Raw genomic sequence first — 23451 nt, forward strand, 5'->3', positions numbered from 1 at the left:
ACAGGCCAAAATTTCGTAGATTTCATAGATTTCATAGGCATTAGGACTGGAAGGGACCTTGGGAGATCGAGTCCAGCCCCCTGCCCAAAGGGCAGGAAGTCAGCTGGGGTCATAGGATCCCAGCAAGATAAGCATCCAATTTACTCTTGAAGGTGTTCAATGTAGGTGCTTGAACCACCTCCGATGGCAAACTGTTCCAGACCTTGGGGGCTCGGACAGTAAAGAAATTCTTCCTTATGTCCAGCCTGAAATGGTCTTGCAGGAGTTTGTGACCGTTCGACCTCATCATCCCTTGGGGAGCTCTGGTGAACAAACATTCCCCCAGATCCTGGTGGTCACCCCTGATAAACTTATAGGTGGCCATCAGATCACCCCTGAGCCTGTGCTTTTCCAGGCTAAAGAGTCCCATGGCGCTCAGCCTGTCATCGTAAGATCTGTTTTCCTGACCTCTGATCATGCGCGTGGCTCTCCTCTGGACTCTCTCAAGCTTCTCCACATCCTTTTTGAATTGTGGAGCCCAAAACTGGATGCAGTACTCCAGCTGCGGCCTCACCAAGGCCGAGTACAAGGGGAGAATGAGGTCCCGGGATTTGCTCGAGAAGCATCTATGGATGCAAGCCAGGGTTTTGGTCGCTTTATTAGCCGCAGCATCGCATTGGAGGCTCATGTTCATCTTGTGGTCAATGATGACCCCCAAGTCTCTTTCTTCTGTAGTGCTATCCAACGTAGCACTGCCGAGCCTATAAGGATGCTGCAGGTTTTTCCTCCCAAGGTGGAGAACCTTGCATTTTTTGGTGTTAAACACCATCAGGTTCTCGTCCGCCCATTTGCTGAGCTTGTCCAGGTCAGCCTGGATCACCCGCCTATCTTCTGGCGTGGATGCTTTGCCCCAAAGTTTGGTGTCATCGGCGAACTTGGCCAGTCCGCTTCTGACTCCAATGTCCACATCATTAATGAAGATGTTGAACAGTATGGGTCCCAGGACAGAGCCTTGAGGGACCCCACTGGTCACAGGGCACCACGATGAGTGACTGCCATCGATTACAACCCTTTGGGTCCGACCACGGAGCCAGTTTCCCACCCAGCAGATCGTGGTGAAGCCAAGGCCACAACCAGCCAGTTTGGCCAAGAGGTGATCGTGAGATACCAGATCAAAAGCTTTTTTGAAGTCAAGATATATGACATCAATCTCTTCTCCCTTGTCCAGGTGATAGGTCACCTGGTCATAGAAGGAAATGAGATTGGTCAAACAAGACCTACCCGCAACAAACCCGTGCTGGCTATCCCTTAGGATGTTAGCCTGGGCCAGTCCCTCAAGGATGGCCTCCTTAATAAACTTTTCTAAGATCTTCCCCAGGATAGAAATCAGGCTAATGGGCCTGTAGTTAGCCGGATCCACTCCCCTCTCTTTCTTGAAGATCGGCACCACATTGGCCTTCTTCCAGTCTTTGGGCACTACACCAAAGCGCCAGGAGTTTTCAAAGATCCGTGCCAGGGGCTGGGCTATGACGCTCGCCAGTTCCTTGAGTACCCTGGGGTGCAGGTTGTCAGGGCCGGCTGACTTGAAGGTATCCAGCTTCTTAAGGTGTTCCTTCACGAGGTCAGCATTGATGGAGGGTAGGGGATCCCCATCACCCGGATCTCCCTGTCCCATAGCAGGCATGGGCGTCCCACGGGACTGATGAAAGACTGATGCAGAGTACCTATTTAATAGGTTGGCTTTTTCCTGGGTGTCAGTTGTCAGTTGCCCCATCTGGTTTAGCAGGGGTCCAACATTGCCCTTTCTTTTCCTCCGGCTCCCCACATATCTGAAAAAGGACTTTTTGTTGTCCTTGATGCTTGAAGCTAGTTGGAGTTCAGTTGCTAAATCTTGCTAAAGACAATATCTTCTTTGAATCCTGAGGGACTAAGGAGAAAGGAGAGGTTAATCTTGAAGGCTATCGCACATTCACGTTGCAGATGTATGGTTCTACTGATGGGATTCAGCAACTTGATTTACCTCTGGTATGCTATTTTAAAACTTAAGCATCATTAGCTTGCTGAACCCGCACATCCAACATCACAGGACTGTCATGCAGAAGCCTGTCAGCCCAGAGAAGCATGTTGCCATGGCCATCATGAAACGGGCCACTCCAACAAGCCTGCACCACACTGTGAATCAGTTCGGCGTGGCTCCCTGCACTGCTGGGAGGGCGATCAGTGAGGTTTGCCAACTGCTACTGGACTGACCTGGCAGCAAACAATTCATATGCCTAAGTAACTCCCATGAGGTGGTAGAAGGATACCACAAAATGTGCTTCCCTAACTGTGTGCCAGCATGCACATTCCCATCCTAAACTGGTCCTAGGACAGCTGTTCATTCATAAACAGAAAGGGGTTTCCTTCTGTGATTCTGCAAGCTGTCATGGACCACAGAGGCAGATTTACAGACATTTACACGGGATGGGCAGGAAGCGCAAACAATGCTTGTGTGTTTTGAAACTTGCTGCTGCCTGAGATGATGGACAAGAGCCAAAATGTCCCAGGACTGGAGGAGGTTGTCATCTGAGGTGTTTCAGTCCCCCCCTATACTAGCTGACACAGCCTACCCAGTCCTGCCCTGGTTCATGAAGCCATATGCGGGGCAAGTGAGTGACCCACAGAAATTGCTGTTCAACAAGCAGCTAAGCAAGTGCAGTATAAGCATACAGCAGGGGCTGGCAATTATTTTGGGCAGAGGGCCACTTACTGAGTTTTGACAAGCCATCGAGGGCCGCATGATAGGCATCCCAGGGCAGATAAATATTAATTTTCTAAATTTTTTAGGGGCCCCACGGGCCAAATAGAATGGCCTGGCAGGCCACATTTTGCCCACCCTGGCATAGAGTGTGCATTTGGATGCTTGAAAGCCCATTGGAGATCACTCAACTAGGGGGTGTGTTGGGTGCGTGGCAGTGGGGATGGGTTTGCGGTGGCAGGGGACTTGAGAAGACAAGGAGGTCTAAAACCGGTTTCGGGGCATGACTGCAAACTGTAGCAGTAGTGAGAGAAGAGGGCACATAGGTGAACACCAACCAAGTGTGCTGACAGGGAATCCCCTGCCATGGGGAAAGCACCTAGGGGAACAGGCTGGATATTTCAGTTGAGCATTGTTGCTACCATAAAGAGAGAGAGAGAGAGCACGCACCAGCTCAGATGCTGTGGGTCTACAAGTGGTGAAGCATAGGCAAGAGGGAGGGAGGGAGGTAGCACATGTAGCCCACAAATTGACCTTCCTGGTGGAATAGAGCCAAGTCAGGCAGGGGCTTAGAGGGACAATCTGGGCAGGGGACCTTTTTAAAACAGTGATAATAGCATATATGTTTGCATGTGTGTGTGTAAGTGTCTGTTAGAATAAATAAATACCTGGTAGTCAAGTGGTTAGGAGGCTTGGAGGGACTGTGCAAGTTGTGTTACAAGTTGTTGGGAAAACTTACATATTTCAGTAAGTAGCTGCTTGGAAGAGGAAGGCTGGCATGCAGCCGGAGCACAGCTCCGTGGCTGATGCTGCAGCCAGGGTGAGGGACTGGGGGGGGCTTGGGCTTGCACACAGCGCTGCCACTTACCTGGAGGCCGTGATGGCGGTGACGGCCAATGCCTCCAAAACCTACCGCTGCCACCGTGGAGCCATGCTCGGAGCTGTGTGGCTGATGGCAGCGGCACAGGGTGGTGGGGCTGGGAATGTCTGCGTGCCGCCCAGCCACTACCGTGCCTGGCCACTGTTGCTGGCCACACGGCTCCCAGCACGGCTCCGCAGTGGGAGGCTTTGTATGCAACAGCAGTCACCGCTGGCATGGGCAGCTGCTGCCGCTTGCCTGTGGGTCTGCCCGTGCCAGCAGTGACGGCCGCTGCGTAGAAAACCTCCTGCTGCTGCCACAGAGCCGTGCTTAGAGCTGTGCAGCCAGTGGCAGCGGCGCAGCGCATGGTGGTGGTGGCCGGGTGGCACGTCGCCATTCCCAGTCCCACCACCGCACCATGTTGCGCCACTGCCGCCGGCCGCACAGCTCCAAGCACAGCTCCACAGTGGTAGTGGGAAGTTTTCTATGCAGTGGCTGTCACTGCTGGCATGGGCAGCCCCACAGGCAAATGACAGCAGCTGCCCATGCCAGCGGTGACTGCCTCTGCCTCAAAAACGTCCTGCTGCCACCGCGGAGTCATGCCAGTGCAGCATGGGGTGGTGGTGGCTCTGTGCCGCCTGGGCACCACCACGCTGCTGCTGCCACCCAGCGGCTTGCCGCACAGATCTGGGCAGAGCTCCATGGTGGCAGTGGGGAAGTTTTGGTGGCAGTGGCAGTCACTGCCATCACAGGCCTCCAGGTAAGTGGCAGCGGCTGCTGCATGCAAGCCCAAGGCCCTGCTCCCTCCCGCGCCCCCATCCCTCACCCTGGCTGCACCACCACACTGCTCCCCCCCCCCCCCCGTATCACTTGCTTGCAAAGCTCCCCACAGGGGGGCACCCCTGCCCTCACCCCCTGGCTCTGCTCCCAGCTGTGATGTGTCATCTGGGGCTGGCAGCACCCACCAGTCCCTCAGACCCCAACCATCTTCCCCACCCCTGTCCCACAGCCCCCAAGCCCCACTTACCTCTAGGATCCAGGGTCAAAGGGCATGGCTTCGCAGTGGCAACACTTACCCACAAAGCCCCCTCACCCTGCATGCAGCTGCCACCACCCCACACCGCAGTGGAGCCATGCAACCAGTTGTGGGGCATGCCACTGCATACAATCCCCCATTTCAACCCCCGGCTGGGCAGCACATATGTGGCCTACACGCGGTAGTTGCCACCACACTGCTGCGCTCTGCGCCACTTGCCCACAAAGCCATTTAGGTGGCCATGGGATGGGAGCGCAGGCTGCAGTGGTAGAGTTGCGGTGGCAGCCTCCATGTGCAAACCTGTTAAGCCACCTGGCATGTGTGTGGCCTACCAAGTGGCACCCCTGCCCTCACCCCCAGGCCCTGCTCCTGGGAGTGGACACAGGGCACACTCTTCCCTTCTTGATCAACATCCCCAGCACATACCCTTTCCCCTGCCCTGCCCTACCCCTTCCCCTCACACACACACCTACCTGCTGGGGAGGGTGTCAGTGTCTGTGTCTGCATGTCTGGGGGGCTGTTGCGAGAGGCATCAGGAAGGCTGTTGAGACTGGGGGGGGGAGTGCAGGGCACCAGCAGCACTGGGAGGGACCTTTAATTTTTATCACAGATTTTGGGTTTTTAACCAGAGAATTTGCAATTTTTAATCAGAGAAAACCAGGATCCCTGGTGATGAGGTTCCCCCCCACACCTTGAAAATTGCCCTGCTACTACAGGATGCTGTTTGATACCTAGCAACTTCATTCACGGCAATTAAACCCCATTTATGTGAAAGATAAAGTAAACAATGTAACCGCCCTCCCACAGGGCACAGCCAAGTGTTTGTTCTCACTTTGCCTGTGCGTAAACATCCCGTTTGGTTGTGAAATAGATTGGGGTGTCCTCTTTCAAGTGTTGCAAAAAGCTGCCTCATCCTGCACTGAAAAGCAATACTGCACCCCACATAAGCAGCAAACACCAGGCTGCATTCTTATGGAAAAGGTGCAGTGCTCCCCAGGAGCAAGTGTCCCGCAGGGCTGAATTCTTGTGTCTCTGGTGTGTTGCCATCTCTCACCCACTGCAAAAGTCTACAGCGTACGAACCCCAGTCAGTCACTGCTCCACAAATGTATAGGCAGACAGGGTTCTTTGTGTGAATCTGATATCTTTTATTAGACCAATTTAAATAGATGGAAAACAATTATTAAGCAAGCTTTTGGGTTCAAAACCCCTTCATCAGGCTGAGGACATTTCAGCAGTTGGTGTGTGCTCTTCCTGGATGAAATGAAAAGTAAAGAAGCCAGAGGCTGGGTTGGTATGCGTACAAGATAGGTAGTCAGTGAAAATGTAGACTGAGGAGTCAATGGGTGAGAGACAGGCTGGGGGGCGGTGGAGGGTGGGAAGAGAGAGATGGGAGATGAATAGTGGAGAGATACCTAGGGAGTCAGATGTCAGGCAGGTTATAATGTGTCATAAGGCCAATGTCTATATTTAGTCCATGATTTTTAGTATCCAGGAGGTTGATGAAGTGGAGTTCATAGGCTCGTCTCTGGGAATTGTTTTGTAAGTTTCCTTGGAGGATCAGGACTGAGATTGGAGAGAGAGTGGTTTTCTTGTGAGAAATGTGCCCCCACAGGTAACTGGGTATTCCTGTCTTTGATAGGTTTCCAGTGTGCATTCATTCTGGCATGCAGTTGTTATTTGGTCTCTCCTACGTATTTTTCATCAGGGCATTTGGGGCATTGGATGAGATATATTACATTTCTGGAGGTGCAGCTGTAAGATCCAGGAATGCTAATGGCTCTGTTGTGGGGTGTAGTAATTGTGGGGGTGGTGGAGATGTGTTGGCAAGTTTTGCATTTCTTGTCATGCCATGGTCTGGATCCTTTTGGTGTGTTCTGGGCTTGAGGAAGTTTGCTTCTGGTGATGAGGTTAGCAAGGTTTGGTGCTTGTTTGAAGGCTAGGATGGGTGGCTCTTAAAGAAGATCTCTTTAAGAATAGAGTCTCTTTCCAGTATGGGTTGCAGGTGTTTGAGGATTTTCTGTACAGGTTTGAGGGAAGGGTGATATGTCATAATCAGCGGTGTGCTATTTGTGGGGGGTTTTCTTCTGTACTGGAGCAGATCTTCATGTGGTATCCGGGTGGCTGTTTCAAACATGTGATCTGTCTCTCTGGCTCTCTGGAGGAGTGTCCTTGTTGGGTGAAAGCTGTTTTAAAGATTGGTGAGATGGCAATCCTGGGTGTTCTCTTCAGTGCAAATTCGGTGGTATCTAAGGGCTTGGCTGTGTATCACAGCCTTCTTGGTGTGTTTAGGGTGATTGCTGGTTCTGTGCGATATGTATGTTGATCTGTGGGTTTCTTGTATAACATGGTCTGTATTTTATCATTCTGGATACTGATCATCGTGTCTAAAAAGGAGATGTTGGTGCTGGAGTATTCTAGAGAAAGTTGGATGGAGGGATAGTTATTGGTGAATTTCTGATGGAACTCAATCAGAGATTGCAGGTTTTCAGTCCAAATGATGAAGATGTCATCGATATATCTTAAGTATAACAAGGGATTGATGGTGCAGTTCTTGAAAAAGCCTTCGTCGAGGTGGCTCATAAAAAGGTTGGCATACTGTGGGGGCATTTTGGTGCCCATAGCTGTTCCCATCATCTGGAGGAAGGGTTGATTTTTTAAAAGTGAAATTGTTGTGTGTGAGGATGAAGTGTATAAGGTCAGTAATATCTTTGGGTCTGTATTCTGAGTTGTTAGCTTGTTCCTGTAGATATGTAAGGCAGGCTTGGATGCCGTCCTGGTGTGGGATGTTGGTATATGGGCTGGTAACATCCATGGTGGCTAGGAGGGTGTTGCTGGGAAGGTAGTTTTATGTTTTTAAGTTTCCATAAAAAGTCTGTAGTGTCTTGTACAAAACTTGCTCTGTGGGTGACGAGCAGTTTTAGGATTGATTCAATGAAACCGATATTTCCTCAGTTAGGATCCCATGGTTGGATATGATAGGTCTGCCAGGGTTCCCTTGTTTGTGGATTTTAGGAAGCATGTAAAAAGTCCACAGGTTAGGTAGTGTGGGGATCAAGGTCTGCAGTTTTTCTTGTAGTCTTGCTGGAAATGATTTGATGGTATTGTTGAGTTTCTTGGTGAAAAGGGAGTAGGATCTTCTTGTAGTTATTTGTAGTAGGTGGTGTCAGAGAGCTGTCTGTTGGCTTCCTTTATGTAGTCTTCATGGTTTAGGATGACTATGACTCCTCCTTTATCTGCTGTTTTTATTACTATTTGGTGGTTAGATCTTAGAGCTTCTATGGCCTTTTTCTCAGGTAGAGAGAGGTTGTTATTGTAGCGTGTGTTGCTGATTATTTAATTGTTCATTCTTTTCCTGAAGGCGTCAGTGTAGCGGTCGACTTCAGGGTTTTGTCCACTGTGAGGTGTCCAGTCTGATTTTTTGGGGTTTTTTGGCATTGATCTTTTCTTGAATGTTGTCAGAGGATGAGTTGTTGTTGGGGGTGGGTTCAGTTTGGTCATGGAAATATTCCTTGAGGCGGAAGCGTCGGAAGAATTTTTCTAGTTCTCCACATTGAAGTATTTTATAAGGATATTTTTCTAGACAAAAAATTAGGCCTATAGAATACACAGATTTTTCAGTTTTGGTAAGCGTGTGTGTGGAGAGATTGATAATATCTGTGGGTTGGTTGCTGCTTTCAGTTTTATCAAGTCTGAGGTTGGACACCCCTGCCAGAAAATCAAGGGGCCAGACCCCTGCCTCCCCACCTGCCTTGTTCTGGTGTAAAAAAAAACAAAACAGACTGGTGTCGGCCTGGTAAGCACGCAAAAATTTTGTGCTAAAACATGCAAGGCTTTGCATGGAAAGGTTTGAGGCCAAAAAAAAACTGCCCGAGTGCCCCATGCAACTTGCATCCAATGAAAGCGAAGGGCATCAGGCTAGGGCAGGGGGTGATGCCCTTTGGGACCCCGAAGCCCAGGGAAAGGCAATGCTTTGAGCACACTTGGGGGTAGCCTGAAGGGTACCCCGCACCCAGTGCCCTGTAGAAACAGCACGACACCTGAAGGATGCCCCCCTCCCCTTTCACCTAGCCTTGGGGGAGATGCTTGTGTACTCTTACGGAGCCCTGCAGAGCTTTGTACAGAAAGGTTTGACACCAAAAAAAAAAAGTACCCAAGTGCGCTGTGCTTGGGGGTTAGCTTTGCATGGAAAGATTTCATGCCTCAGCTCCCTGAGTGTCCTATGCAACTTGCACCCAGGAATAGAGAGTGGCAGAAGTGCTGCGGCTGGGCGTTTCTTGTCCTAAAGTGCCACCTGACAGCAAGGTAGGACTGAAAGGGCATGAGGGTAACATTGTCCTGACATGCCCCCTAGTGCTTTTTACTAGTCATAGCATAATAAGCCCTTATGTGGTAAATCACGTCTATGTTACTTATTTAGCCGTCTTAAACTAAGAAAGAAAAATTAAACCAGGAACATTTTTAGCAGGCCCTGGGATTTGCAGTCCAGAATTACAGCAGCAGGACTCTGCAAGGTTGTTCATCACCTCCTCTTCCTGCTTCCAGGTACCTCTGGGATTTGTAGTCCACAGTTGCAGCCAGCAGTGAGTTTGAGCTGGGGAAGGGATATTTAATTAGCCGGGGTTTGCCTGGCAGGGGGGCAGTCCCCCCATAGACTGGGCTGTGTTCCCACCCCCTTGTTGGCCAGCCCTCACTGCTCTAGCTCTAGCAGAGGGTTGAGGCCAGCCCTGCTTCTGGAGCAGACAGCCCAGCCCAGCCCAAGGCTATAAAGCATTCTGGGATGCTGACTTTGATTTAACTTGAACCAGGAAGGACAGAATTTTCATAAACCAGTTTGATCCAGATCAGTTAAGTCTGATACTACATTCAACCACGTTTATCTTAAACCAGTTTCAGCCATTTTGAAACTGGTTTATGTGCACTGAACTTCTGTTTTGTTACAGTTTTAAACCAGTTTCTGATCACTTACCAGTTTCTGTGCAACTTCTGTCCCCAGCCTCAGAGACCGATGTGGTATGAAACAGATAAGGAGATTGATGAGTAGCACATCTTCAATTGCAGACTGAAAAGTTATTGCTTTACTTGACAAAACAACCTTAAATCAAAATTATTTGTCCAGTTTACTTTCCCTGTGTCTTGTTTAGCAAATCTAAATTCTTGATGGCTCTTTTCATCATGAACTACAGAAAAAAATGCTTGTGAGATTTAGTGTTGGTAATCATCTTTAACCATGAAGGGTAATAGTTGCTCTTTTTACTTGCTAAAGTAAACCTCTGTCAACTTCGAGTCAGCAAATGCCAATGATAATTTTTGCTACAAATTCAAGTGTAAAAGATTTTTTGGAATAAGCTGAGCAAAAAATTGGTCCATCCAAATGGTCACATGTGCATGACCATGACTGCCAGCAAATTCAGATGTAGATGTTAATGAGGTGCATACGTGTGCTGTGTTTTACCACTTCCAAGTACATGTATACATTTGTTGTCAGTACAAAATTGCATAGAAAAATGGGCTGCATGGGCTGCCTGCTAGATTGAAAAGATTCATATAATGTCCTTCCTGGAATTTAGAGAGAAAAGTGACATGCTTCTCCGAAATTATTTATATAGCTGATGTTATTTGGACTTGCATATAGCCTACAAATCAGGTTTGGGTTCTCTACAGAAGCAGGGGCCAGTGTCAAGAAGAAAAACCTGTTTAAATGAGTGCTGTCAGTTCTTTTATCCTCTCCTCAGTACTTAATCCGTATATTGTAATTTCAAATGCTAGTCATATCTGCAAAAATGTGTGCTGTGTAAATCAACCTGTTGGTGTAAATTGTGTAAATAATAGATGCATTTTATAAATAAGTGCCTATTCATGTATTCATAGCATGTCTAAAATTGGTTGCATGTTTTCTCAGTAAATGTTCTAAATATTTGCCACCCCACTTGTAAAAGAATGATTATGTATCTGTTATGCACATTAATTGCACTTGGGTTCAAAGTGGTATTAATCTCTAATGTGCATGCCTCTCTGAATGGTGATTTTTGGGATCATATTTCCCATTTCAGTTGTTGAAACACCATTTACATTTTTGAAAATTCATCCAAAACTAGAAATATGGGCTATAGAATATACTTTCTAAACAGTTTAAAGTCGTACTACTTCTGTTTGACTGCATTATTTAAGCTGCGTTAGCAGATGATAATGAAACTTCTGTAATATTTCTCAAAACCGGATGTGCTAAGCTAAATGAAGTAATATTATGTAGGTTTGTTTTTCATAGTTTGTAGATGGAAAGCACAGTTGAGATCACACTCTCAAAATACCAGTTGATTGCTATTTGGTACCTGTTTGTTTGTTCCCTGATTGGTTAGAACTGTTGCTGGGCTGATACCATTTTAACCAAAATTAGAAAGTCCATATAAATGAGTCAAACTAGACTGCCTGCTTTTTTCAGTTCTCTCTTCTGATTCATCAGTTGTTTGTTGCAGACTCTCACTGCCTTTGTGAACTGGGTATTGTGGCTGCTTAGGTGAAAAGCTATTGGTGATTACTTATACAGGGAAAATATTCACAAAGGTCTTGTGTTGATGACATTAAGATGTTTTCAAAATTATCACTCTTAGGAAAAGTTGAAGGAGAGACACTGTAGTTAACCCAAATAGGTGAGGGGAGAGACTATTTCTATTCTATTCTCTTGGTCAGCTATAGGATATATACTTTTCAGGATTATAGTAACTAGATATCACTGCTGCATTTCAGGAAAAAAACATAGACTGTTTACCAAAACCATGGGTTAGTGCAATAATTTAAGAGTTAGAGGTGAAATGTTTATGTTGCATTCAAAGGAATATTACTTCTTTCTCTGTCTGTTGAAATTAAACCTATACTCAGACTTTTCCTTTTGAAAACTAGCTAGGTTTTGATGGCAAAAGGAATACTTTTTCCAGAAATTTTACATTTGGACAGCTTTAAGCTTTTTTTTTTTTCCCCTACCATACTGGTGAATTAAAATCAGGATGGTAGTAGAAGGTAGTTTTGGGATTTCTGTTGAGTCAAAGTTTGCTGCACCACAAAGATTCTGCGGTGGCTGAAATGAAGATAATAAGAGAGATGTAATCATGTGGGGAATTCTCCAACATGGCAGACTTTTCAATTGCATTCCCACCTCCCCCTCTATTTGTTGGGAAGAGTAATGTAAAGAGGAAGTATACCTTTAATAACAACATCTAAACAGACTCCTTGTTTGTGATTCACAGTGGAAATTTGGTGAGAATACTACTCTAAACTCTTTGACCCTTGAGGGTGCAAGCAATGGTGTTAGGTTACAACTAAGCCTTATTGGCCCTCATGGATTATATTTGCTTATTTAGAAGAACAATAAACTCTAGTTTATATGGCTAGAATAGCCCTCTAAATTGCTGTCCCATGAGCCTTTATAAAAATAAATTTCCTCAACTTGGTATATTCCATGATTAATGGCCTCTGTGATACAACAATTCTGTGCCTTAGTCAGATATTTTTAATTTCCTCTCTGAACTGGTTTATGAAATATAGCAACATAGAAGATAATTTCCTATTTGCTGTATTTAATGTTTCTTCATTTACACTGTAACTGCTTATAATTACGTTGTAGAAAATTTAAGTATTGTTATCTTTCAAAATGCTAGTGGTTTCAACTTTTTTTTCTCCTTTTTAACATGGGTTATTCATTTTATTGCAGGATTTGGTTGTTCGTATTGTCTTCATTCTTGGTAATTTAACAGCAAAGAATAACCAGGCCCGTGAGCAATTTTTTAAAGAGAAAGGGAGTGTTAGCATCCTGACATCATTATTCCAAATCTACAGTGAATTTGATATGAATGAAAAAAAAAGGAAGCATAAAGCAGGAGAAGAAAAGAAAACCCAAAAGCATCCTTCAGAAGCAGAAGATGTCCTTATAAAACTGATAAGAGTGCTTGCTAATCTCTCCATTCATCCCAGTATAGGAGCAGCTCTGGCAGCTAATCACTACATTGTGGCACTACTTGTTATGGTACTAGGTAAAGTCTGCATTTCCTTTTCTTGTATTTTGTTTGTCCAATTTGAAAGGCAGGAATACTACTTGACCTTCACATAAGGCAGAACCTTAATGAAAACTGCTCTGCTGGTGATATGGCTAGGTCAATTAGCTAATGTTAATAATCGCAGTATATGAAATATCCTATTTTAAACAGCAGCAACATTTATCACATTCATACTGAATTTCAGTGCCTAAGAGGAAGAAGGCTGTAAAGGTGCCCCATGAATCATATCATAAACCATGAAGCAAACTGCTTAAGTAAAATGGAGGAATCAGGGGTCTCATGTTATATGTGTGTCTTACTATGAAAGGTCACATAATAAGACTTCCTTATTACCATATACCGTATACACTACTTATTGCTGTTGAGACAAAAAAAGTTTATAGTTAAGTTTGTCACAGATTTACCATAAATTATTTAATCATTTCAGAATTTGGAAACTTTTAGTGCTTTGGGGATATTCCATGTGCACATAAGGATAGCCTTTGAAGTGTCCAGACTTCCAAAGTATGTCACAGACTTGTTTCTATGTGGCTTCTGCCTTCATAAAGCATATGGCATGTGCAAAATTAACATTATAAATCAGTAGATTTTACACATTGTTACCCAACTCAAGAGGAAATTATGTGGATGAAGAGTTGGAAGAATGGGACTCGTATTGGCATTCCTGGGTCATCTCCATCTTATTGAAAAGTGGATAGTTTCTACATTGGCAATACAGTGCTTGAATGTCTGAAACTGTAAACTGTTCTCATTCTACTTTTATACTTAACAACAGGAACAATTTTAATGTGTTAGAAGTGCTGGCATTTAGAGTTTAAAAAAAAACACTTTCCTTATACCAGGATTCTGGTATGCCACAGCTGCAGTACAAATGTTATTGTATTGGACAGGACAAAACTGCCCTTCAAACTGCATGTAACTCATTAAATTGTTGCATACCACTCAACAAATGTCAGCTTCAGACTCTATGGCCACATCCAGAAGAGCATGGCTGTGCAGTATGTGGCACCACAGAAACATCTCTGGTGCAACATACTGTACTTTCAGCTGTTCTCCCCACTGCAAGGGAAGAGCTCTGGGGTTGGGGGAGAAGGGGGGTTGACACTGGGGTCAAAAAACCCCATGGAAAAAAAAAGAGCAGCACACGTGGTGGCAGTCCACGGTGCTTGAAACCAGAGCCTAGCTGGGTGGAACCACATTCCAGCTGCCAACCAGGCTCTGAGTGGCAGGAACACTGCTACTGCAGCTCCAGGAGGCCCCCAGAACCCCAGGTGTGGATGAAGCCTATGGGTGCATCTACATGTAAAATTAATGGAAGCCAATAAAGTCTGGAGTAGTTCCTGCTGGAGTTAACTGTTTCCAGGCACAGTGTCTATATACGTGCCTGAGAGCAGCACTTTGAGCTCAGGCAGAGCACCCAGGCTGGCAGCAGGCTCAAGGGTCAGCCCCAGGTTCCAGGTGGTGGTGTTGGGAGGTAGAAGGGTTGGCTGGGGCATGAGTGCCAAACGTGTGGAGCCGTGTGGCCAGGCAGCAGGTAAGGGTCTGGCACCCTGCTGCCTAGGCTGACCAGGTGCAATTTACATTCAGGTTAGCATTTATACGTGTGTGTCACTGCGGTTAGTAACTGCACTGTAAGATAGTACTGTCCCCAACTGTACTATCTTACAACGGAGGTAATTAATTTACCGCACCATAATATCTGCACACATGTAGACAGTGACACTTTACTGTGGAGGGAATTCATCAACGAAAAGTGCAGTAACGCATATGCGTAGATGCACCATGTGGGCACGTCCGGATAGGCACACCCATACAGTTTGCAGTGCCTCAGCCAACTCTGAGGCACTGCAAACCACACATGGTGCAGGTGCATCCCATTTGCCGTGCTGCTAATTTGCAGCTTGGTGCCAAAATTTGACACTGAGAGATCCCAGTGTTTTACAAAAAAAAAAAAAAAGCCACAGCCAAAAAAAAGCAGTGTGGCACACACTCTAGGAGCATGCACTGGCAGGCACCAAGGCTGGATCCTCCAGGGAGAAGCTTTGGCTGCTAGCCAGCGCTTCTCTCCTGTTCTGGTTGACCCCCAGCTCCTCCAGCATGCCAGGACTTGGGAGGAGTGGGAAAAGTGGGGCATTTTGTCCTGCATCAAACCCCACATTCAGCGGCATGTGCAACGGCAAAAAGCAGCATCATAAATTTGTGTCGGTCCTATTTTTTGTGCTTCTGCACATGTGCACTCATCTGGACATGCCCTATAGATGTTAATGTCAGAGATGATTGAAAATTGGAACGTTTTTCACAAATTGCAAAGATTCATCTTAAGCAGAGAAACTAGCTTTATTTCATGTTAATTAGTTGTGACTGCCCTTTGATCCATGCAGACAGGTACTGTAACCCTGACTTGGGAAAATTTTATGTCTCCTACAATTACAGTCATGGGAACTGTGGTGAAGTTTGCTATTCAGTGTTCCAAAGCATGGCTTTTCAGAGGGGGGCCCACAGGCTGCATGTAGCCTACAAGGGGTTAATTTGCAGTCCTTGGACTCTCACCCAGCTGCCATTCCTCGCTTTGCTCCAGCTGCAAGAGCAGCTAGACTCTCCAGGCTCCTCTCTCCCTCCTTACACTGCACTTCTTGCCTTTACCCGAGGGGACAGAGCAGTGTGGTAGGGTGAGGAGCTGACGGAGAGTCTGGGGCCACACCTGGGTGAGGGATTGGGGCTGCATGCAGGAGGGGATCATACCTGCATGGGGTCGGGGCAGAACACAATTGCACATGAGCAGGTTGCAGGGTCGGGTCAGGTTGAGCAGGGATCACATTTACTTGAGCTCACATGTAGTGCAGCAGTGGGGCTGCATCTGTACAGCATGCTTGGTGTGGCCTATGCAGCGTGCAGCTTCAGGGGCATGTGGCCCTCAGGGGCTTAAAAGTTGGGCTACCTATTCTAAGGTGTATTTTTTTTCTATGATCAGAATACAGGTCGCTTGATGACTGTGAGGAGCTGGTCATCAATGCAACAGCAACACTTAATAGCTTATCGTACTACCAAGTGAAGAATTCTGCAGTTCAAGAGAAGAAACTACACATTGCTGAGCGTAAGGATATTTTAATCGATTCCTTTTTCCTTGTGTTTTAGAATATTGAGATAAGTTATTTGTTTTGATTATATTACGGCCTTCAAGAAGACAGAATAATTAATAATAATTAGCAGTATACTCTAGGACACACATTTTCCAGGGCCAAAATCTGGGCTACAGACCATTCCAGCATTCATCCAAGGCCAAAACATAATACTTAAACCAGTGTAGAAATATTCATTTAGGTAAAAAAAACAGTCCTTTTCCCCCAAAATTTCACTGACTCAGCAGTTGTTTTCTGTTGTGTAATTTTTGGTTAAGCTCTTGAAAGCCTATGTGAAAAAATATAAAAATAGCACTGTGGGATTCCATGCTTTTGACTCCAGATTAGATATGCTTCATTTCCAAGTAAAAAGGCGGTTGGTTCTTTTTAATTGCTAGCCTTGCAAACTCTGGTCAAGAGCTGAAAACAAAGCTGTTTTCTTTCTGGCTCAAAAATCGGTTCCTGGAAATAGGGATTCTGCAAATGGAAGTTTGTAGTTAAGTATAAGAACAATAAGTTATTGAGGTGGTTGTGAGTTTTAGGCCTTTTATGGTAAAAACTGTACAAAAGTCTTTGCTCTGAAGAATTTCCATTCTAAATAGACATGACAGTCAAGATGACAGAGAAATGGAGACACTGAAAGCGGAAATGGCTTGCTCAAAGTTATAGAGTAAGTCACTGGTGGAAATAGGAAGAGGAACCTACAGGCATGTCCAGATGAGTATACACTTGCATTTCCCTGGGGACAAGTAGCAAATATGTGTTACTGCTGCATGTCCCCAGGGAATGCCCCTGCACATGTACTCTGATGTACGGCAAATTGCCTGGGTAGGGTGGGGGATGCTGGGCCCAGTACCTGGGCTGGTCCCAGAAGCCTTTCCTGGGGGCCTCCTGGGGCTGCAGTGGTGGTGATCTGGGCGTGCAGAGCCTGGCTGGAAGCTGGAGTACGGCTCTGACCAGCTGAGCTCAGTTTTCGGGTGGCATACACTGCAGCTGTATACACCTTCCCACTTTCTTTTGAAGCCTTAGTTTTTAGATACCAGGATTGCCCAGTATCTAATTTTGGTTCTGCGCTACAAATACCCGGCACAGAGAACTTTTTGATGTGTACCACGTGTGTTTTGCAGCACCTCAAAAGCCTTTGAGGCACCACAAAGCACATGTGCATGCTCAACTGGACATGTCGCATGTCTCCTGTCTCAACACCAGAGCCCTCTCACTTAGACAACATTCCCTCTATTAAGTAACAGTTTTGCTGATACATGATCCAGAATAGAATTCATCTTGTTCTCCCAAAGCTATACTGGCCTGATTTGCTAACCAAATAAGAATCAAAAGCTTATCTTGTCATTGGAATAAACAGACATAGGGAACAGAACTGTGGAGTAAGAAGGACTGAGAAGGTGCAGTTTTTACCACAGCTGCGCTTAGGAAAATTGCCCTATTGTCTGAAGGAGGGAAAGACTTCCTACCTAATTCCCAAATCCTGAAGACAGGGAGTGAGTGGTGGGTTTGCATAGCAGTAAATCCTTCAAGCTTCTTATCCTAGACTGTCCTCCAATAAAGTGCTGCTTCATTTTGCACAGGAAAAGCAGAGTCAAATGCTTCTGGCCACCCATGTACAGTAGGACCCTTCTACTGGGTCTGGGACCCTTCATATACATGGAAAAAGGAGCCAGATTTGGTCCGTTGAAAATGTAATTAAATCTGCAGTTATTACTGTAATTATACATAGTCATTGGACTTGTTGCTGTTTAGGGGACAACATGTTATATGGGAAGGAAACTTGTTTTTTAATGATGTGCAGGTCAGCAGTATCTAAAACCATTGCAGAAAAGTAACTCATAAACCATAAACTTTAAGTCCATTTAGTTTCTTTTTGATTCAAGATGGGCAGCTGAACTGTGCTCAAAAATAGACATTTCTATATATTAGAATTGTGTGTTCAAGCGTTTATGTACCTCTGTTTTCTAAAGGTTTTATCCAAAGCTTATTGAAGCTAATGAAAAGACTTCCATTGGCCACACTGAGCTTTGGATCAGATCTTAAATCACAGGGAATCATAGTTTTCTTTTAAAGACCATGTTCTTAGTTAATCCAACTATTCAGTTAATCTAATGGGATTGTACATATAGTGATGTCACTTCTGTTAAAAGTGTGTTATTGATAAGACAGCCGATAACTGGACAGTTCATTTAAAATAAATGCTCATTCTAATGCGTCTTACCTCAAGCTGATATGTGAAATGGTTAAAACATGAAAATCAGTTTATAATGCTGTCCAATCTTTGAGTAGATGCAAAGGAATCTACCTCTCTTCAATACTACTTTTTAATAAGAAATGCTATGTTACTAGTAATGTATATATTGTGCACTGGTAATACATGTATTGTGCCTTTTATGCACACTTTAGTCTGAGTCTTTGAAAGTTCTCTAAAACATTAATGAATTAAAACTCTCCACACCTTTTGAGGGAAGGAAGTATTTACTCTGTTTACAGATGACGAAGATGAGAGACAGTTAAAGTGACTTGCTGAAGGTCAGACTGCGAGTTAGCGGTAGACAGAAGAATAGTACAAAACACTTTTGACACCAAGGCCAGTTCTTTAACACTAGAGCTAGGGAAAGAAGTTACACTTAAACTGGTTTAAGTGATTAGAAACTGGTTTCAACCTGTAACAGAACATACGTTCAGTGCATATAAAAGTTTCAAAATGGCCAAAATTGGTTTAAGATAAACCTGGCTGAATTAGACTTAACTGATTTGAGTCAAACCGGTTTATGCAACTTCTGTCCCAGATCCTTTCCTGGTTTAAGCTAAATCAGAGATCCCCAGCATCCCAGCATGCTTTTCAGCCCTGGGCTGGGCTGTCTGCTCCAGAGAGCAGGGCTGGCCCCGCCCCTCTCCTCCCTAGCTGGAGCTCCAGCTGACCGAGAAGGAGGTGGGGGACTGCAGCATCTGCCTGGCTTTCCCCTGCCCCCCCCCCCCCACTGCTCAAGCAGGGATCTCCCCCTCCCGCCCCTCTCCCATGGCAGGAACCCCAGCAGAACGGACCCAAGCCGGCATCTGGCCATGCCCCCCCCATTCTAGCTAATGCTGAGAGCTGTCTTTGTGTGTCTCTCCGATTTCACTGGAACAAAGGCAGACAGAACAGTGTCTGCTTAGAGCTAGATGCCAGTGGCCTGCAACTGCAAATAAACCCTGCAAATCAGAAGTTCTTGAACCTAATGAGAGAGATGCATATTTTCTTTCGTAGGGCTTGAGCAGCGAGCTAGGGAGGGGGAAGCCTGGCAAGGGCTGCTTCCCCCTCCAGGCACTCTCTGGCTGGGGACTGTGCTGCCCTAGGTGGGAGTCTAAACCCTTCTCTAATCATAGCGTCATGCCAGGGCCTGGCAACATCCCCTCTCAGCTCAGCACTATGGAAGGGAAGGCAGGGCTCACTCTAGCACCCCCCAACTTCTAGCCTGAGCTACTGCAGACATGTGCCTGCGTTTCCTGATTCAAATGTGAATGTCTATCCACTTGCAAATCAGTTCACTCTCTGCTGGTTAGACTAACCTGCAAATATTGAATCAATTCGGGCTGAGACCTTTTGAATGTCTGACTCTAGCCAGGATAATGCTACCTCAGATTTTCATCTCTTAAGATAGGGCTCTTTTAAAAATGCTTTTGTTCCCATGTTTGTAACAGTATTTTAGATTTGATTATGAATTCAATTCTGCAAGTCTGTTTGCTGAGCAGATGGCTTTGCAGAACCATAGAACATAATAGAGTGGTGGAAATACAGATTAAAAATATCCTAGAGCCAACGATGCCCAAAAGCTATTGACCAGAAGCTGAATTCCACCTTTTTTCCAGACTACAGGCTGCCTTTTCTAATTGTCAACCGTTTTTACCTACTGCCATCTCTCTGGTTGAATTGAGCAGTTTGTAGGAGAGTTAAAGCACTTTTAGCCAGAGGGTCAACAAGTTGCTTTTCCTAGGAAGCATTTTAAGAAATGCTGCTGCTTGATGTAGCTTGTGTGGATTTTGGAGAAAAAAGATTATCACTTCAGAACTCTCTGAATCAAGCTTAACCCAACTCTGGCAACAGCCAAAGGAATGAGAGGGAAGCCAACTTCTCTTTTCTCTGTGGCAAAAGTATAGATGTCTATTATATAATCCCTTATGTATTGAGTGACAGTCTTAGTGGCTCCATCTTTCAACATGGAGGCTTTCTGTGAAGGTTGATGAATGATGGATCCTGCTGTGCTCCATTACTGTGCAGTGAAATCTTCTAGGGCAAATTGCCCCTTCCAGGCAATGGTGGAGACCCAGCTGTTTCTTCTAAAAATACAGAAATGTCATGCAACCTACTCAATATGAAGTTCACAGGGTAGGGAGGTGGCCAGCAGGAAAAGCCTTCACATAAATTTCAGTGTCAATAAATTGTGTTGGCTGTATTTGAGTTGATGCTTTGTATTTGTAAATATAATTATATTGTAATAGATAATGGTTCAATAAGACAGAGTTCTGTTATTCTTAATAAACTTCCATTGCCATCAATAGGAATATGGTTCAAGTAAGGGATTCATTTAACACCATCCTCCATTTCTGTCAGCAAAGCCACCATCATTTCTGCCCAATTTCCTTACTATCTTTGACTCCCTTCTGCTTCCCCTCCACAGACTAATGTTATCCCTAAATCCTGCTGTCTTCCCTACGGAGTATGTCCAAGATCCATCTGCTCCTCTTGGCTCCTTCTGCAGAAACCTCTGTCTGAACCCAGCCATTTCTCACTTTGGGGCAATCACCTCTTCTCTGCCCTCTACCTGTGCCTTTTCAATCTCTTTAGCCATGCCTGTCTTCCAATCTCTGGCAGAACTGGGGATAGCAATCTGATTTCCCCAAAATATGCTAATTTAACAGCTCCTTTTAGGTTCTAAATCCATTCCTCACCAATCCTTCTCTAAATCACTCCCAGGTCTGCAGTGAGCCAGTGTACCATATTTCTCTACCCATTGAAATAAAAACCATTCCAGGAAATATTGACTAAGAAGATATTCAAACAATGGAATAACCTGTACATATGCTCATGCTTGCCACTTCATTTTTTTGTGTCCCATCCTACATTTACGTGTTCCATTTTGTTTGTAAATCCGTCAGCAAAGAGGTTTATCCTCATGTTTATCTGTAAAGAATGAAGCATGCGTTTTGTGCTATATATAAGTAATGGTAATTGTACTTTTCTGTTTCTCTGTAAATCAATAGTGCTTTTAAAACTGCTAATGAGCAGCAATATGGATGGAATTCTGGAGGCTGTGAGAGTCTTCGGCAATCTTTCCCAGTACCATGAAATCTGTGACTTCATTGTGAAGAGAAAGAGTGAGTTCCTATTGCATAAGTAGTGATGCTTTTTAACCTGTTTAGGTGGATGCTAATAATTCTTAACATAAGCACGCAATCTTAAGAGGTTTGACTTAATGTAGAATTGAAAAATCCAGTAGCCAGAGTACCAACAAGAATAATGAGTCCACTTTTACTAGATCATTATTGAAACCAAGGTTACTTGAGGGGGAAAGTGCATTGAAACTTGTTGCACAGAAAAAAATGCAGAAAGTATTTTTTTCTTTTAAATTATTACGAACAATTCTGAAATTTCTTGCTAGCTCTTCCTTAGCATCCGCATTATTGATTCTGTCAGCAGTGATTCAGTATAATAAAATAAAATGTAAGTATTTTTAAAAGTTTAGATTTACAGGACCCTGATTTTTGTATATGACTATGCTTCAAGTGCTCATTTGTATACTTTCAAAAACATGTAATGGCCTCATTAAAAGACAACAAAAAAGTGTAAGGGTAAGACCCCCGCCCCCGCAGTAGTCTGTCATTTTTTCCTTTTGATAGATGAGAAACCCTAGAGCAAATGACAGCTCTTTCGCCATCCAGAGAAAGTATCTTGTAAAAATTTAATTACTGCTGCTTCTCTATAATCTTCTTGTGTTATGACATCCATGGACTGATCTAGGATTTTGAAAAGGGGGTGAAAGTGGTGTGGTGAATTATTACATATAATACAACATATATTTTTCTACAGTTAGAGAGAAATGAGAAACATTACTAATCTGCTAAGGGCCCAGTACTATATTTTTTGGTTTAAGAGCAAAGCAAAAAACAAATGTAACTATTGCAATGTGTACTAATTAGCTAGCTTTATATATAAAGTATTAAAAAACAGTACAACATAGGCAAAAGAGTATAAAAATATTTTTTTATTGGTCATGTGGTCATTATAGTTAAATGTACATCTCTTAATAAGATTCATAATACAATACCTAGCCTTCTTGAGTATCTTGACAGTACTTCCAACACTTCACTGTCAATCATTTCCACACTTGAGTAAAGGTTTTTAGCTTGAATTAAACAGTCTGCAAGGATAACTAACCAAGAATAACTAACAGACAGCAAAATTGCAGAAGAAAGGATAGCTTGATTATTGGAACATCAAAATCATTAAAAAAGAGAGAGGTGGGTTCATTAACTCTAGAGTGGAGAGAGATTAACAGGAATCAAATGCATTAAAATGAGGCATGGATTCAATTGGCTCCCTCATCACTGCCTGAATTGAAATGCTGCTGCCTCTTCCAGGCAGTTGGTTTTTAAAGTTTGGGTGGAACAGGAATCAAAGCGGGGGTGCCATTGTAACACTGCTGCTACCCTCCCCCACCCAGATCCACCCCTGAGGACATCTCTCTCCTTTCGAGCTGTGTCTTAAAGTGTTCAGAGATCTCGATCCTGCTGAGGGTTAAACCTGTATTTTCAAATGTGGTACCTATTTTTAGGCATCTATATAGGTGTTTTGATTTTTTTTTCAGAAGCAGTGAGGACCTTTAGCTCAAACTGAGGTAAAGGGGAGTTCAATGCCTCTGGACTCATACTTATGTGTAGGGACCTACTCAAATTGCATTTTTGTGGAAACCACAAAAAATGAAGGTTTCTGTGAATACTGCAAAAAACAGCAGTTTCCACAATTTTGTATGCAGTTGCCAGAAAAAAAAAAAACCTTACTAAAAATAAAATGCTAGCTCCCCAGTGGGAGCCAGTGGCTGCTGTGGCCTGGCATCACAGCCCACTATGGGGGGAATCTGCCAGGGCAAAGGGGAGCAGCCAAGATGGCAGCCACTTCCTCCACTGCTGATTGGCTGAGGGCTGCCTTTCATGCAGCCCCACCCTCTCCACCAGTCAGCAACAAGGGGCAGGGCCATGTGAAGGACAGCCCTCTACCAATCATCAGCAAGAAGCAGAGCCACTGGGGCCCCTCAGCCAATTAGTGGCTGGTGGGAGGGTAGGCACTGTGATAAGCCCATGAAAATAGCAGTGAGCACCAGTATTGGCCCATGAAATTGCCTGTCTGTCACTTCAATTTGGGTAAGTGCCCAAAGTTGTTTTAAGTTAACTTTATTTTAGGCATCTGAGTTTAAAAATTTTCCCTAGAGTACATAAAGAGGTAGTAACACTAAATAAATATAAACTGAACAATTATTTCACTTTCAATTTAGCCAAAGCATTAAAATGTACCAAATAAATATCCAAATACTACTATAAATATTAATGAGAATTCCTTTAGGGAGATTAGAGAAATCAGTGTTCAAGTGATCAATATGTGGTAATGACCGATATCCAGTATCCTTA

General features: G+C 44.6%; 1 protein-coding gene across 1 annotated transcript in view; it reads left to right on the top strand.

Annotated features, from left to right (window-relative positions):
• ARMC2 (armadillo repeat containing 2) overlaps positions 1–23451 on the top strand; it is a 130146-nt gene that overhangs the window by 93238 nt on the left and 13457 nt on the right. The window contains 3 exon segments of the mRNA XM_090031771.1: positions 12319–12637; positions 15633–15755; positions 21031–21144. Coding sequence (XP_089887897.1) covers positions 12319–12637; positions 15633–15755; positions 21031–21144 — 556 coding nt within the window.

This window comes from Crocodylus siamensis, chromosome 1 (assembly GCF_052110815.1).
Source record: "Crocodylus siamensis isolate JL-2025a chromosome 1, ASM5211081v1, whole genome shotgun sequence".
Classification (NCBI taxonomy): domain Eukaryota; kingdom Metazoa; phylum Chordata; order Crocodylia; family Crocodylidae; genus Crocodylus; species Crocodylus siamensis.